The following is a 15,436-nucleotide window of genomic DNA, read 5'->3' on the forward strand; positions in this document are numbered from 1 at the left end:
TGTGCACCAAAATGTTGAAGATGTTCTGTCAGTCACTTCTGGTGAGTGCCGTGTACTTTGCTATGGTGTGCTCCATGAGCCGTACTCCATCATGGACAGTCCTGACCACCCTGCGAACAATCATATTTCTCTAACAGAGCGATTCAGGTCTGCTCCTCCAAAGAAAGATACAGGAAATCTTTCATGCTATCGCAGTTTATAATGACCCAGTTCTGAAAGCCTTGGACTACTGTGTAAAATGTAATAACAGAGTGCAGTGATTTTCATGTTTTAAGAAATAAAAATAAAAAGTTATTCTTTGTAATCATAAATGTCACTTCAAGGTCAACCACTTCAAGTATTATTTTTTAGTTATTTGTTAGTTTTACCAGAGCAAGAAGTGGACCATACATTTGAAGACTTGCTGGTCTTTGTAACTGGAACTGACTGTCTGCCACCACTGGGGTTCCCAAAGTCCTGCAATAGTTTTATGACCAGGAACCAGGATTGCGCTGCATATTGTATGCTTACGACATGCAGCTTATGCCTCTATCTGCCAAGAAGTGTCGAGAATGAAGAACAATTTAAAGAACTTATTTACACTGCATTAAAAGGATCCCTCGGTTTTGGAAAGGCATGTGACTTCATATGAAGTAATTGTGCACTGCTTTGAACAGCTGACTGTAAACCTGTGACTTTAAAGATTGCATGTTCTCAATACACCTGTATAGGATTGACCCTGGCCTTCTGAGTTTTTCCGATGTATTTTAAAATATAGACCCTGAAAGTCTCTAAAGTGTAGAAAATTTTATTGTGTATTCTTAGAAATTGTGCCTTCTCTGTATTTACTTATATTTATTGTTTAGTTTAGACAACAGTTGGTTAAGCAGGAGGCAAACAGTGCACAAAAATTTGTTTTCTTTGAGTGTTGACTGTGTTTTAATTTTGTACAAGCCTTTTAAATATAAACCTGTTAACATGAACACAACTGTCACTGGAATTATTCAAACATAAACCTACCTACATTGACTATAGACCGTCCACTGGTCTGTGTATTCAACCCTACCTCTGGCGCCGGTGCCCACCTCTCAATTTTAAATCCATGTAGACATTGAGGATTCTTGGGAGGGGCCGTGCTAACACCTGCTGCTCTCTGGCAGCAGCACCATGCTCTCCCGTGTTTTAAATGCACCTTAGAACAACACGCAGCAACACTACACATGAGCAAGAGGAGGGAGGTTTGGGGTCTTCACACACCCCTGTTCTCTGCTGGCCATCGGGGCGGGGGGGCTGGGAGGAGGTGTTGGCCATCCGATCGGGATCTGGGATGCGGGGCCTCCCTGCTGCTGCGGAGCCTGGGGCGGTCTGCTTGCCTCCACCCCGGGGGGAAGGGTAACATCTCCTGGGTCTAGGTGCCGTTTCCCTCTCCAGGGGCGAGGGTACCTGGACCCTGGGTATAGAGTTTGTTTGGGGAGTGTGATTGTGTGTACAGTGTCCATGTATGTCTATCCCTACGTTGGGTGAGTGCTGAGTATTTGTATATGTGTGCATGAGGGTGGGAATGCATGTTTGTGTCTGTGTGTGCCTGTTTGTCTGTGTTTATATGTCAGTTCGGGTGTTAGACTCCACCTCTCTGGGAACTCCCAGGCCCTATCTCCCCTCTCCACACTCCCTGCCGGTAACTGATGCCCTCAGGGTTCGGTGCGTTGGTGGTTCTTGGTGTCCGGGGCTCGGCGCTCAGGTATGTACCAGCTCACTCCCGGTGACTACTTGGCGGGGCCTGGTGCCTGTTGCTCGGTCAGGCCTCTTCCGGGGCAAAGGGGGCCCTCGGGCCTCCGGCCTCTGGGCCTGCGGCTCGGTTCACTCTGGCACAGCTGGCTGCCGGCAGAGCCGGCGGGCACGCCACTGCAGCCCCCTCTGGCTTCTGCTCCGTGGCTACTGGGTGACCCCTCATCTGGGGCTCTCCTCAGCTCTTCCCAGGAGGGTGGCAAGGATGCCCCTCCGGTGGTCCTCCTTGGGCTCTCGCACTCTGGGGCCTCTGGATGTCTGGAGCCTGGATCTCCTCCATGCCTGCTTCATGCCCTGGGGGACGGGGCTATGGCTCTCTACACCCTCTAGCAGACCATTACATGAGGAAACCTTTTGAATACAAGCGCGCTGATCCACATAGGTGTGCACACGGGTGTTCACTGTTCATAGACATAAACCACACCTTTATTGGCTGCTATTTCCAAGCACATTGTGCGCTGTCGGTCCTGCTTGCTACACAACAACATTCAATATTTAGTATTTACTGCTGTTTACACTTAGCTAGATTAACGTGATGGTGTTGTGTTTAGTATGTTGCTCTGTTTTGTTTTGTTTTTTGCTTGTTTTCTCTTCTTTTTCTCTAAAAAAAGAAAAAAGAAAAAAAAGACTATAGTAAAAAATAACCAATTATTTATTTATTTTTTATTAATTCCAATCAAGAAATGAAAAAAGGCAAAGCGGAGACTGTGTGTGTTTCTTCATGTATGTGTTGGTAGGTGGGCATAGCACCAGGGTGTAGTTTAGCCTTGTACGGTTGGTCTTAAGTGTCAAATGATGAATAATTTGACACAGGCAAGGTCTACCTCACAGGCATTAGCCATTATAGGTGTAAAAACTGTCTACAGGAGAACTAGGTTTTATTGTAGGCTGAATATTATGTAATGTAGGCTGGCACTACCTTTCTGCACAACAAATTAAATAGACTAATTTTGTGTTATTCAGATGTTGCATGAAGATGCTCGGTAGCTTTGTGCAGGAAAAACAGCTTTGCTTGCAGTAATGTGGTGAGCTCACAGTAAAGGCTTTGGTGCTCATGGTCAGTGATAGATTATATCAAGTGTAGCCAAGATTAATTTATTTATCTGAATAGTGTAGTGTAGTATCCAGCAGCTGGATAGTGTAGTGGTAAGACTATACGCTAAAGTAAAGTGCTATACAAATACAGGCCATTTCCAGGCCATTTATACAGTTTCGAAGTGGGAGTCGCAAGGCTGATTCCAACCCGGTATCCAATAAGGCTCCAGGCTACGTCTGCAGAATGTCCGCAGTTTGAACACAAGCATTTCACTACATGTTGACTGAGATAGTTTTGAAACATCTTCCTACGTGTTGTTTTCAAATTCAGTTGTGTAAATCCATAAAGAGCAGCAAGTCAGCTGATAACAGCTCGTCCACTAAGAAAATCTACTGGAATTCATATTAGAAATGATCCTTGTTTTTAGTATTTCCCCCATGCAACAGCACAAAACAACAGATCTTAGGCTTCCCCCATCTTTTGAATCTCACTTTAACCCCTGACTGTTCTCATTTTTCTGTTTAGGTGTGGAGGTAAAGTCATCCTCAACCATGTAGGCAATAGAAAAATGAGATAATTTAAAATTCTCTCTTACTGCTTGTGTCCTATATAATAGATTCAAGCAAAGAACATTCATTAGAATTAGAATTGAGATTCAAATAACATCAGTATTCTCATGTACTACTATTATATTAGTATATAATGAATATAGCAGAACGTCCAGTTACCTTTCCACAAAAAATATGGTAGAAATGTATTTTAAGGAGCTACTTTTTACTTTCTTACTTTGAGTGCATTTCATAGCCATTACTTTTTCACTTTTATTGGAAGAAGTTGAATCAGTACCTCAAGTTTTACTGAAATTTTTAACAGAAGTATCTGTATTTCTACTTAAGTCTGTAAGTTACCATGGTGATTTAGCCGGTTAAAACTTCGCGACACAGATAACTCGACACGCGCTAAGCCACTAATCTTGCTTCGTAGTTACACCCCTCCGGACTCAGCAGCTGCTCTGGGTTTGTTTAGTCCTCTGGTTCAATCTGTTGAGTTCAAGTTCTGGCGGAAACACTGAAGTAGTACGACTAGAACTGAGAACGGTATGCAATTAACAGTCAGGAATACCATATTAGTGGAACCTGCAAATCTGCAGTCAACAAAAACCTGTAATGCATGTTTTTCGTGAATGTGTCAAATGAAATGGTGATTTCGCGATTACTGTTTCTATCTCTATTTGAGGAATAGGCAAAAATGTACTATCTTTCTTCTAAGCATGTCGAATGCTACAGGAATTTTCATACTTTTACTCGATTTGTTTGAGATATTTCTCTGTTAGTTTTGCATTTGTTTTTGTATTTCTTTTGACAAATCTAAAATCTTCTTTTTTTCATCCCACTTTTCAGAAACCTTAGCAATATTATTTAACAGTATTTAATTCCTTTAGTGGTTTTTTTGTTTGTTTGTTTTTATCTGCGTCTGAAGCGCATTTCTGGGTTAGTTTGAAACATCAGGTCATTTGCAGTTTACATGGTGTCCTTGAAGGCAGCAAGACAGGCTACCGTACACTCCAGCCCCCGAAGGCCAGGGTTACTTCCTGCCTTTTGTAACTTTACTGTACACAACATAGAATTGCAGCGATCGCGGCGGTGGTTTCTCTCACTCGATGAACTCAAAGCTGTAAGTTTTTATTGTATTTTTTTATGCCACATGATAGTAAATGCACCGTCGTGGAGATAGCCGAATCACAGAACTAGCTCTAGCTACAAACACGGAGAACTCTCTGTACTGTACTTTAGACTTGCTCTCTGTTAAAATACTATGCAAGAAAGAGTTAGGTAGAACTGAAATGAACGCACATGGTTTAGTTGTGTGTATGTATGTATGTGCTTTTAACAGTAAACCAGCGGGGCACCGACCTTGAATTTTGCCTGATAGTTTAGCATACCATAGCATAGCATAAAAGTCGTTAAAAACGAGACTGTAGTTAGGTGTGGAAGTTGAACTATGTATGAATATTCACATGTGCCTTTGAATTCTAAATGAGCATGGGAACCTGGATTAGCATGACAGATAATTTGTTTAATTGTACCGCCGTCAGTTGTAGATGCGTGTAAAAGTTGGAACTAATGTTAATGCGAGTTGACCGCACGAGCTGTCAAAGTGAGGAAGGAAGCGGGGTGTCACTACAGCCATGATACAATGAAACAAACCAAAACAAAGGTTCCGGCGGGGGCGCAAAAACGTGTCAGCTGCTTGTGTGTGTGTGTGTGAGAGAGAGAAAGAGTTTGTTACAACGCAAGTGAAAAATTTTCGTTGGAACTAGGCAACGTTACTTGTTGTGAGCAAACCCGAACACATCTACATTTTCTTTTTAACTCGCTGCGTTGCTGACTCACCTGACAACAAGCATAACAATAAAAGGGGATGTCAGCTAGTATACTAGTAGCTAAATTTAGTCGTCAAATATAACGCCAGTTCTAATGAAACAAGTCATTAGCAATGAAGATGAAACAATTTTTAATAAGGGAAAAGCAGGTGGGTAAGGTAGTGTTTCCAAGGATAAACAAAGATTTAAAATTTCCTATCTTGAGTCGGGAAAGGAAGTCCTAAGTATTAGCAAGCCTCCATAGTCTGAGGTAGAGTGTGCAGATATTTGTTAGAAGGAATGTTGTGGTGGGGAAAAGTGAGTCACTCATGAGAGGGGCCTATGCTGCCTTTCTATTTTCCCTTGGGTTTTTTTTTTTTTTGGGCTTTGGCTTCTGCAGTGAACTTCATCACAGTTACTCACATTCTCATTCTGTTACTTGTGTTTTCCTTATAACGCATTCTGCATTCTGAAGTCACAGTGACTTTGTGTGTAGTGCTGAGCTGGCCTTATTACATTTGTGGAAGGTGGAGCAAAACATGTGTTCCATATATATGATGGACAGATAGGTGTCAGATCATAACAAAGTGTCATAATAAGAGTATTCTTCTCTTATCTGGGTTCACTTGGCCTGGCAGTCAGTCACATGAAGCAGGTTATCAATTTGCTAAGTTAATTCAGCATATTCACATAAAAAAATTTTCTTTTACTTATTTAGTAAAAAATATACTTGGGAAAGTAAAACTCTGAGCCCCCTGACCTCAGGTTTTTTTTCCACTGAATTATTATTAATATTAATTTTTAACATCTACACCATCATAACGTTTTGTTTTCAGCAGAAGAAAAATTCTGCATCAAAACAAACTGGCAAACTTACTTTTTCACTTGCACACTTAAGGACACACACACATATGCACAACAACTGATAAATGTGAATACACACACTCCAAATCTACCCCATTCAGGAGATAATACACTGTCAGAACACCCCCCCCCCCCCCCCCCCCCCCCCCCCAAAATTAATGTTAGAAAACCTGAGAATAAATATCTGATGCCTTAGTTTAGATTGCATGTATATTTTCATGGACCGGCCTGTAAGGTGTCGCAGATAAGTACAACAAAATAAAATGACACGACCAAGACAAAAACTGTGGTATTTTGTAAATATAATAATAAACTCAAATTCACTGTGTAACTTTATTAGCAGCGTCCTCCTGAAATGCGCCAACAACATTGAGAGTAACATCCTCTTCTCTGCCCCTTAATGCTCTCTGGTCGCTATGGTAACGCGCAAATATTTCTTTCAAAATAAAACACACAACTACAATAAAAGACCCATGGAAACCGAGTTAATGATAAAAACCCTGAAAACCCTAAATTTCACACCCGAGCCTCAACCCTCGCGGGGGTTGGGGACTGCTGTCGTATTTTATTTGGCTTTGACGTTTGAGCACATTTGAGATTCTTTAAATATTTTTGCATTTAAAAAAATGTTTTCTTTAAAAAAATGAAATTTAAATATGGAAAGTAAATACAGTCACAGGTTTTAGGGTTTTTTTGTTTTGTTTTTGACAGTTGTATGCAGTTGAACTTTAAAACATTGCAATTTCTAAAATGAAAATAAATGAGCAGTTTCTTTTCAAATAGCTGTTTTTTTTCCTCTTTTGAATGTTTATCATTTGTCATTAATAAGACAGAAGTATTTCATATCTGATTACTTGATTCATTGACTGAATAGTCAATAGATTACTCGATTAATAAAACAATCAGTAGCTGCAGCCCTAACCCTAGGCATTACCAACCTTCTGTTGGGATAACTAGAGTCCTGACAGAAGGTGGCAGAAACTGGCGGCAAAATGTGGCCTGAGAATGTCAGAGCCATCAGGAGTTCTAATCGTCCAGGTCAGAGGTTCATGTTTTGTTTGTAATTGATCTACAATAAAGTCTGGAACCAGCAATGAAGCTTTTACATTTATGCTGAAATAAATAGAAACTGTTCTTTATAAATTCTAATATAAGTTTAGCACAGAATTTTAGATCATCTTATTATTTGGTGTATTTTGCTTTTACCACAGCATGTACAGTGGCTTGCAAAAGTATTCGGCCCCCTTGAACTTTTCCACATTTTGTCACATTACAGCCACAAACATGAATCAATTTTATTGGAATTCCACGTGAAAGACCAATACAAAGTGGTGTACACGTGAGAAGTGGAACGAAAATCATACATGATTCCAAACATTTTTTACAAATAAATAACTGAAAAGTGGGGTGTGCGTAATTATTCAGCCCCCTGAGTCAATACTTTGTAGAACCACCTTTTGCTGCAATTCCAGCTGCCAGTCTTTTAGGGTATGTCTCTACCAGCTTTGCACATCTGGAGACTGAAATCCTTGCCCATTCTTCTTTGCAAAACAGCTCCAGCTCAGTCAGATTAGATGGACAGCGTTTTTGAACAGCAGTTTTCAGATCTTGCCACAGATTCTCGATTGGATTTAGATCTGGACTTTGACTGGGCCATTCTAACACATGGATATGTTTTGTTTTAAACCATTCCATTGTTGCCCTGGCTTTATGTTTAGGGTCGTTGTCCTGCTGGAAGGTGAACCTCCGCCCCAGTCTCAAGTCTTTTGCAGACTCCAAGAGGTTTTCTTCCAAGATTGCCCTGTATTTGGTTCCATCCATCTTCCCATCAACTCTGACCAGCTTCCCTGTCCCTGCTGAAGAGAAGCACCCCCAGAGCATGATGCTGCCACCACCATATTTGACAGTGGGGATGGTGTGTTCAGAGTGATGTGCAGTGTTAGTTTTCCGCCACACATAGCGTTTTGCATTTTGGCCAAAAAGTTCCATTTTGGTCTCATCTGACCAGAGCATCTTCTTCCACATGTTTGCTGTGTCCCCCACATGGCTTGTGGCAAACTGCAAACGGGACTTCTTATGGTTTTCTGTTAACAATGGCTTTCTTCTTGCCACTCTTCCATAGAGGCCAACTTTGTGCAGTGCACGACTAATAGTTGTCCTATGGACAGATTCCCCCACCTGAGCTGTAGATCTCTGCAGCTCGTCCAGAGTCACCATGGGCCTCTTGGCTGCATTTCTGATCAGCGCTCTCCTTGTTCGGCCTGTGAGTTTAGGTGGACGGCCTTGTCTTGGTAGGTTTACAGATGTGCCATACTCCTTCCATTTCTGAATGACCGCTTGAACAGTGCTCCGTGGGATGTTCAAGGCTTGGGAAATCTTTTTGTAGCCTAAGCCTGCTTTAAATTTCTCAATAACTTTATCCCTGACCTGTCTGGTGTCTAAATCCAATCGAGAATCTGTGGCAAGATCTGAAAACTGCTGTTCACAAACGCTGTCCATCTAATCTGACTGAGCTGGAGCTGTTTTGCAAAGAAGAATGGGCAAGGATTTCAGTCTCTAGATGTGCAAAGCTGGTAGAGACATACCCTAAAAGGCTGGCAGCTGTAATTGCAGCAAAAGGTGGTTCTACAAAGTATTGACTCAGGGGGCTGAATAATTACGCACACCCCACTTTGCAGTTATTTATTTGTAAAAAATGTTTGGAATCATGTATGATTTTCATTCCACTTCTCACGTGTACACCACTTTGTATTGGTCTTTCACGTGGAATTCCAATAAAATTGATTCATGTTTGTGGCTGTAATGTGACAAAATGTGGAAAAGTTCAAGGGGGCCGAATACTTTTGCAAGCCACTGTACTTAAACTCTCAGAGTCCTCAGGTTTGTCTCTCAGGTTAGCCTACAATGAATCTTGGTTTTGATCCCAATTCTTAGTCGAATTCAGAGATTATGAATGTGAATCAAGAATCGCTAGTTCAATTCCTTGGAATTTGTTAGTCTTGGTGGACTGGTTTTTCTGGTCTGAACTAGAGCTGGGCGATATAAGATTTTTTCATATCACGATATGTTTTTTTCATTTCAGGCGATAACGATATATATCACGATATAAGCCAAATAACTATATTTGTAAGATTTAAATGTGCCGTTGCTCACAAGTAAAATGTGAAATAATCTGCAGCTTGTTTTGATTTTAATATTTATTTCCCATAATAAGTTCAACAGGGTAGATGTACTTAAGGAACGTGAGACTTCAGTTTTAGATAAATAAAGGCAAATATTGCAAACTACACAAAAGGCAGCCGCTAAAGCGTTTAAGTTTCAAAATAGAACAAACAAAACAGACTACTAAATTGTCAATTCCACTTAGAAACAAAATTTTAATTCTAAAAATAAATCTTAGGTCGTTTTACAGAAGAACAGACAAAATTGACTAACTTTTGTCAATATCAAATAAACTGAGAACTAAAAGGAAATTCTCAATCTCTCCTTGTTGTATAGCTTAGCTTTTCAAACAGTTTTAACAGTGACTTTAGTCTGACAAAAGCCGAATGACAAATTAGTGCTTTCAGTCAGAGATTGAGCATGCACCGGTTTATTGTATTTCCAGACTTGCTTTCGGCACAATTTACAGTGCGCGCTACTCTGTTTTTTGTCAGACTTGAAATAGCCGAAATACCTTCACACTACGGAACGTCTATGGCCCTTCCGTTCGACAATCTCTCCGGCATTGGAACCATCATCGGTTTTTTCTTCGGTAACCTTCGCTCACGCTCTCGGTTGATTTTTCTCTAGTCGGGAAACTCATTTCCTCCATTATCTGGGCAGCCCGGCTGCAAAAACAAATACACATGTGCGCCTTGGCACTTGTGCTGTACGTAACAAGTCACGTGACGTGACGCTGCGGCTGTGATTGGTTCGGCTCTGCGCTACTTAATTTGGATTGGCTGTTCTTTTTTCTTTTTTTTTAAGAGGACAAGCGAGATGAGGCCTATCGCAATAGTTTAATTTTTCTATCGAGAAAAAGTTATTTCGCAATACATATCGTTATCGTTCTATCGCCCAGCTCTAGTCTGAACACTCAAAGCACTTTACAAAACTTGCCTCATTCACACAAGCACTTTCTTCCTTTGCTCTTTCTATCTAACATTCACATGCATTCATACTCAGATGGATACATCGGAGAGCAACATGGGGTTAGTATCTTGCCCAAGGATATTTGGCATACAGACGAACAGACAGAGATCAAACAACCAACCTTCCGGTTGGTAGGTGGTCTGCTCTGCCACCTGAGCTACACTTCCTTGAACTTTCGATCCCATTTAATCTTTCCATTTGCAGTTGTGCTACAATAAACTGATTTAAGTTTGTGTGCTGGAGAATGAAAATATTGCCATAGTCTACAGCATGGATATGGACATTACTTTTACTTTACCATCGTTCTGTTGTCTTTTTGTGCAAAGTGGAAACTGCATCCAGGACAGAAATGCATAATTAATATAATGAGCAGTATAACAGATTACTTTCTCCTGGGTGTAATTTAGTAACATACTGCATTACTTTTAAGAAAAGTGTTCTGTGTAATATGTATAATCATTACTTTTTTTTGAGTAACGATTTCAACACTGATCACAACAAAGACTGAATGCCTCCAACATGACAAACACTTGACCACACAGCATGCAGTTAATTTGCACAAATGTAATGTCTTTGATGCTGCTTAGCGATGGTGGTGACTCTCAAAGTGGAGCCAAGGAGAACCAAATGACAATTGATAAGGAATTGAATTGACAAGTGATGACTATCAGAATCAGAATAACCAAATTCTTATCAATTCCCATCCTTACTCCCCATTTTCTCAGGAGCATCTCTGAACCACTACCAGTACACAAGAGGGTTTAGAGAGGACTTTTGCTGGTTGAGTCTTGTCTTTTTTTTATAGTAAATTCATCATCTGTGATATTTTATATGTGTGTGTGTGTGTACACATATATATATATATATATATATGTGTATATGTGTATATATATATATATATATATATATATATATATATATATATATATATATATATATATATATATATATATATATATATATATATATATATATATATATATATATATATGTGTGTATATATATATATATATATGTGTGTATATATATATATGTGTGTATATATATATATGTGTGTATATATATATATGTGTGTATATATATATATATATATATAAAACTCAAAGTACAGTTTTTAAATTTAATGTTGCTGAAACGACAAAGTAATAAAAAAATAAATATCTGATGGAGAAATCCCTCATCTTTGGAAAAGAGAGTTTATTACAGAGAAATGTCTCTTTCCAAAATAAAAGCTATACTATACGCTTCTTCTGAGGTATACTCTCAGCAGCATATTAAACATATCAGGTCCCCATAAGGAGAATCATGTGCTAATGGCTGTCTAAATGACGCGGGTAAAGTTTGTAGCATGCGTGCTTGTTGTTTTTGTCTGCTTCCACTTGTCTTTGCACTACGATGATGTCGGAGTAAATGTGCAGTCATATTCATTGTGTTCCCACTAGTGCTGTCAGCGTTAATCTGAAATGACGTTAACGCCACAACACGGCAAATCTCCGTTAACGAGCTACCGCGGATCGCCCCGTGCGTGGGGCTGGACGGCACGTTAACGAGCAAACTGCGCTAATGCAGTAGTTCCCACCCATGTAATTGAGCATTGCGTGGCACATCCGACATACTGTTTTACTTTTGTCCATGACGCGCTTACCTTCAGGCTCATACTTCACGTGAAGACCAAAATAGTTCCAAAGGCCAGATCTGAATGAGGGTGGAGGAGGTTCAATTTGCCATGTTGCAACAGCTTAACTTCTGTCTCGCTAGCTTGCGCTAGCAGTGGATCTGCGCTCGACAGTGCAGCCTAGGCGGATAAGTCGAACGCAGATCCACTGAGCTCTCAACACAGACAGCATCGTCAGAAGAAAAGTTGATAAAATAAATTAAAAATTTTGTATTGTTCGATACACATGCCTACCGAACCGAAAGCACTGTATCAAACGGTTCAATATCGATACGAGTATCGTTGCACCCCTAATATATATGTCTTGGAGCAAAGCGTGAAGTTTTTGCAAATGACCATATAGAACCCCTTAGAAACCTTCAGTCTAACCATGATTTTTTGCAGAAAAAACTCCTCATTGCTTTGCTGCAAACGAGCACAGCCATTTGTGAGGAATCACTGATTGTAACAAGAACCTGAAGTGGATATGCAATGATTCTACTCATCTGAAGCTTGTTCATATCAAAGTGTTGTTCAAGTTGTTTCTCAAAACGTCACCAACCTACAGCTGGTAAAGTTCCTCTTCAGCAGAAAGTGTCTACTAAAACTGCCTGCTATTGTTCTTTTCAGACCCAGAATTAGTCATGACTCTACGGGAGCAGCAGGAGTTCACAGACAACCTGGATTCAGCCAAGTCCTGGATGAAAGCCATCCAAGAGAGGCTGAAGGCCAATGACAACACGCAGGGCCCCCGTCAGGCTCTGGAGGCCAGACTTAGGGAGACAGAGGTGGGTTGGTAAAATTAATCTTGACCCTTCCCTTCTGACCCATGCTGTGTTGTTATACATCTGACCAGTTTCAGACAGGGTCTAACTTGAGGAGACATAACCTGGTGGAAAGCAGCTATTTGATATCAAGGACTGCTGGAATTACATCATGCCAGCCATTCAGAAAAACATGAGGCAGGCCGGGACTGGTAGGGGAAGGAGATAGCTCAGTAGGTAGAGTGTTTGCCCCGAAGGGTTGGGGGTTCAAATCCACCGAACGGCTACCCTGAGGGTACCCCTGAGCAAAGTACCGTCCCTACACACTGCTCCCCGGGCGCTGGATTTTTGGCTTCCCACTGCTTCACTGAGTGAATGGATTAAATGCAGAGGAGTAATTTTCCTACGGGGATTAATAAAGTACACATCGGTTAGTTGAACTTTCAAAATAATCAAAGATGTTGTTTTCTCAGATGAATAAATAAAAAATTACAGGTCACACAGGTTTCACAAAGGGCTAAAAGGGAATGCCACAATTTAGACAGAAACAAAATACTTGTCTAATTAACCTACTAATGCCGACCTTGTTCTAATTTTTGTGAGGAGAAAGGTTGGAGGTGAGGATGAGCACAATCAGATCTGAAGATGCACTTATCTAAATCCTATAATCTAACATGGCAAAAACGAGCAGAGAAAAAGCCAAACAATACAAAACAGTTTTGCAGGTTCACAATTTGGGCAGCTGTCAATGTCCTATGGCGTGTCTGCTGGACTATTCTGAACTGCTCGTGTTGCAGAAGAAAAGGGTAAAACCCCATATCTCTTCTTCACATAACTTTCATACCTGCGATATCTAATCACCGGATGTCCAACAACACCTTATCATACACTCTGTGACTTTAAAAAAACAAAAAAACAAAACATACCCCAAACCCCAACATACCCCTAATCACAGATTATTTAATGTGTTCCTCATGAATTTCATGGGTTTTTTTTGTTTGTTTGGGTTTTTTTTTCATAATTAACACGTATTCCAATTTTGGTTCTTGCGACACAAAAAAAGTTGGAACAGTAAAGCATTTACCAGTTACCATAACACTTAAAAGACGTTTAGGGACTGAAGACACCAAGTGATGAAGTCTTTCAGGTGTAATTTTGTCCCATTCTTTCTGCAACCAAGTCTTAAGGGCAACTTGTTGCTGGTAACCTTCTAGGTTACCCTTTTCTTCTTTGGTCCGGAGCACACGGCGTCCATTTTTTCCCAAAAATACCTGAAATATGGAAATTCATCTGAACACGTTTCTACTGTGTGATGGTCCATCCTTTTGGCACAGTATAGTTTTAACTGGCATTTGTGGACGAAGCTACGTATTGTGGTACTTGACAAAGCTTTGCCAAAGTAGTCCTGTGCCCATGTGGCAATATCGTTTATAGATGAATGACGATTCTTGATGCAGTGCCGCCTGAGGGATCAGAGATCACGGTTGTTCATCTTGGGCTTGCGCCCTTATCCTTTACACACTGAAATTCCTTCAGATTCTTTGAATCCTTTAAGAATGTTATACACAATCTTTCTTTGAGGAACATTGTTTTTAAACATTTTAATAATTTCCTTACGTATTTGTTGGCAGACTGGCGATCCTCGGCACATCATTGCTCCTAAAGGAATAGACCTTTCTTGGATGCTGCTTTTGTACCAAATCATAATTACAATCATCTGTTGACATCACATCCTTATTTAACCAATTTACCTGATTACTAGCCCTAAATTGCTCCTGCCCCAACCCTTTTTGGAATATTTTGCAGGTCTGAATTACAGGAAATTATGTATCTTTACAAACAAAATGAAGGTGTTCAGACAAAACCTGAAATATTTTGTGTTCATATTGTCTGCAATGAAATAGAAGTCAAAGTAAATTTAGAAATCACTACTTTCTTTTTTTATTTGTGTTTTCCATACTGGCCCAACTTTTTCTGATTTGGGTTTGTACATGATTCAAAAAAAGTTTAAACATTAAAATCTATTTTGTTTTCATGTTATACTTAACAATTTCCATACTTCACTTCATGTTTTATTTAGCTCAGGCAATTTTGTTAAAATTAGATTTATCCACAGTTCATTCTCCCATGAACACACACTCTCTCTCTCTCTCTCTCTCTCTCTCTCTCTCTCTCTCTCTCTCTCTCTCTCTCTCTCTCTCTCTCTCTCTCTCTCTCTCAATTCAACCTTTCTCGACAACAGAAGATCCGCCAGTCAGAGGAAGAAGGCCGTGTGAAGATGGACATGGTGCTGGTGGCTGCTGAGCAGCTTCTGCAGAATGGAAATGAAGAGCTCAGGAACCACACCCATACTCAGCTCAAAGACCTGAAAGGCCTCTGGGAAGAGACCTGCACCTACATCACCCACTGTCACAGGTGGTCATCTACACTGTGCAGCTAGCTCAATTCAGGAGTGCAGGATGTGTGGTAATGTGTAGCGTTACTGGTTGGTTTGGCCTGAGGGCAGCCTTGACTTCATGTTCTGTTCACTCAGTGTTTTTGAATGGCCTTACCATGTAAGCTCAGGTTAGTGGGTCCAAACTAGAGAAAAAGGCTCTTACTTGGTGTTGCCTCTCTCTGCGTGTAGCTTAAAAAAATCTCATAATTCTGACATTTCTCAGAAAATTCTGTTTTTGCAGAATTCTGACTAATCTCAGAATCCTGGAGAAAAAAAAGAAAAGTCCCTACTTCCCCCCCCCCTGTTCAGTACACTCTCTGTTCATTCACCCACTAGTTATATTCACGGTATTAGGGTTGGGCGACATGTAAAAATTTTCCAACCGACATTCGACGATGGGGGATACATTTGTGCATGC

At 40.4% G+C, this 15,436-nt stretch overlaps 1 protein-coding gene across 4 annotated transcripts in view; it reads left to right on the forward strand.

Moving 5' to 3' along the window:
- The first annotated feature begins 4,341 nt into the window (after positions 1–4,341).
- Positions 4,342–15,436, forward strand: part of syne3 (spectrin repeat containing, nuclear envelope family member 3) — a 62,213-nt gene continuing 51,118 nt past the window's right edge. For 3 of the 4 annotated variants that reach the window (XM_063497848.1, XM_063497850.1, XM_063497852.1), the window contains exons 1-3: positions 4,342–4,477; positions 12,448–12,605; positions 14,824–14,996. In XM_063497848.1, the coding sequence (XP_063353918.1) occupies positions 12,462–12,605; positions 14,824–14,996 (317 nt within the window). In that variant the 5' untranslated portion in view covers positions 4,342–4,477; positions 12,448–12,461. Of the gene's footprint in view, positions 4,478–10,202; positions 10,223–12,447; positions 12,606–14,823; positions 14,997–15,436 lie in introns of those variants that run through there. The other variant, XM_063497849.1, reaches the window with a different exon arrangement.

This window comes from Pelmatolapia mariae, linkage group LG16_19, assembly GCF_036321145.2.
Source record: "Pelmatolapia mariae isolate MD_Pm_ZW linkage group LG16_19, Pm_UMD_F_2, whole genome shotgun sequence".
NCBI lineage: Eukaryota > Metazoa > Chordata > Actinopteri > Cichliformes > Cichlidae > Pelmatolapia > Pelmatolapia mariae.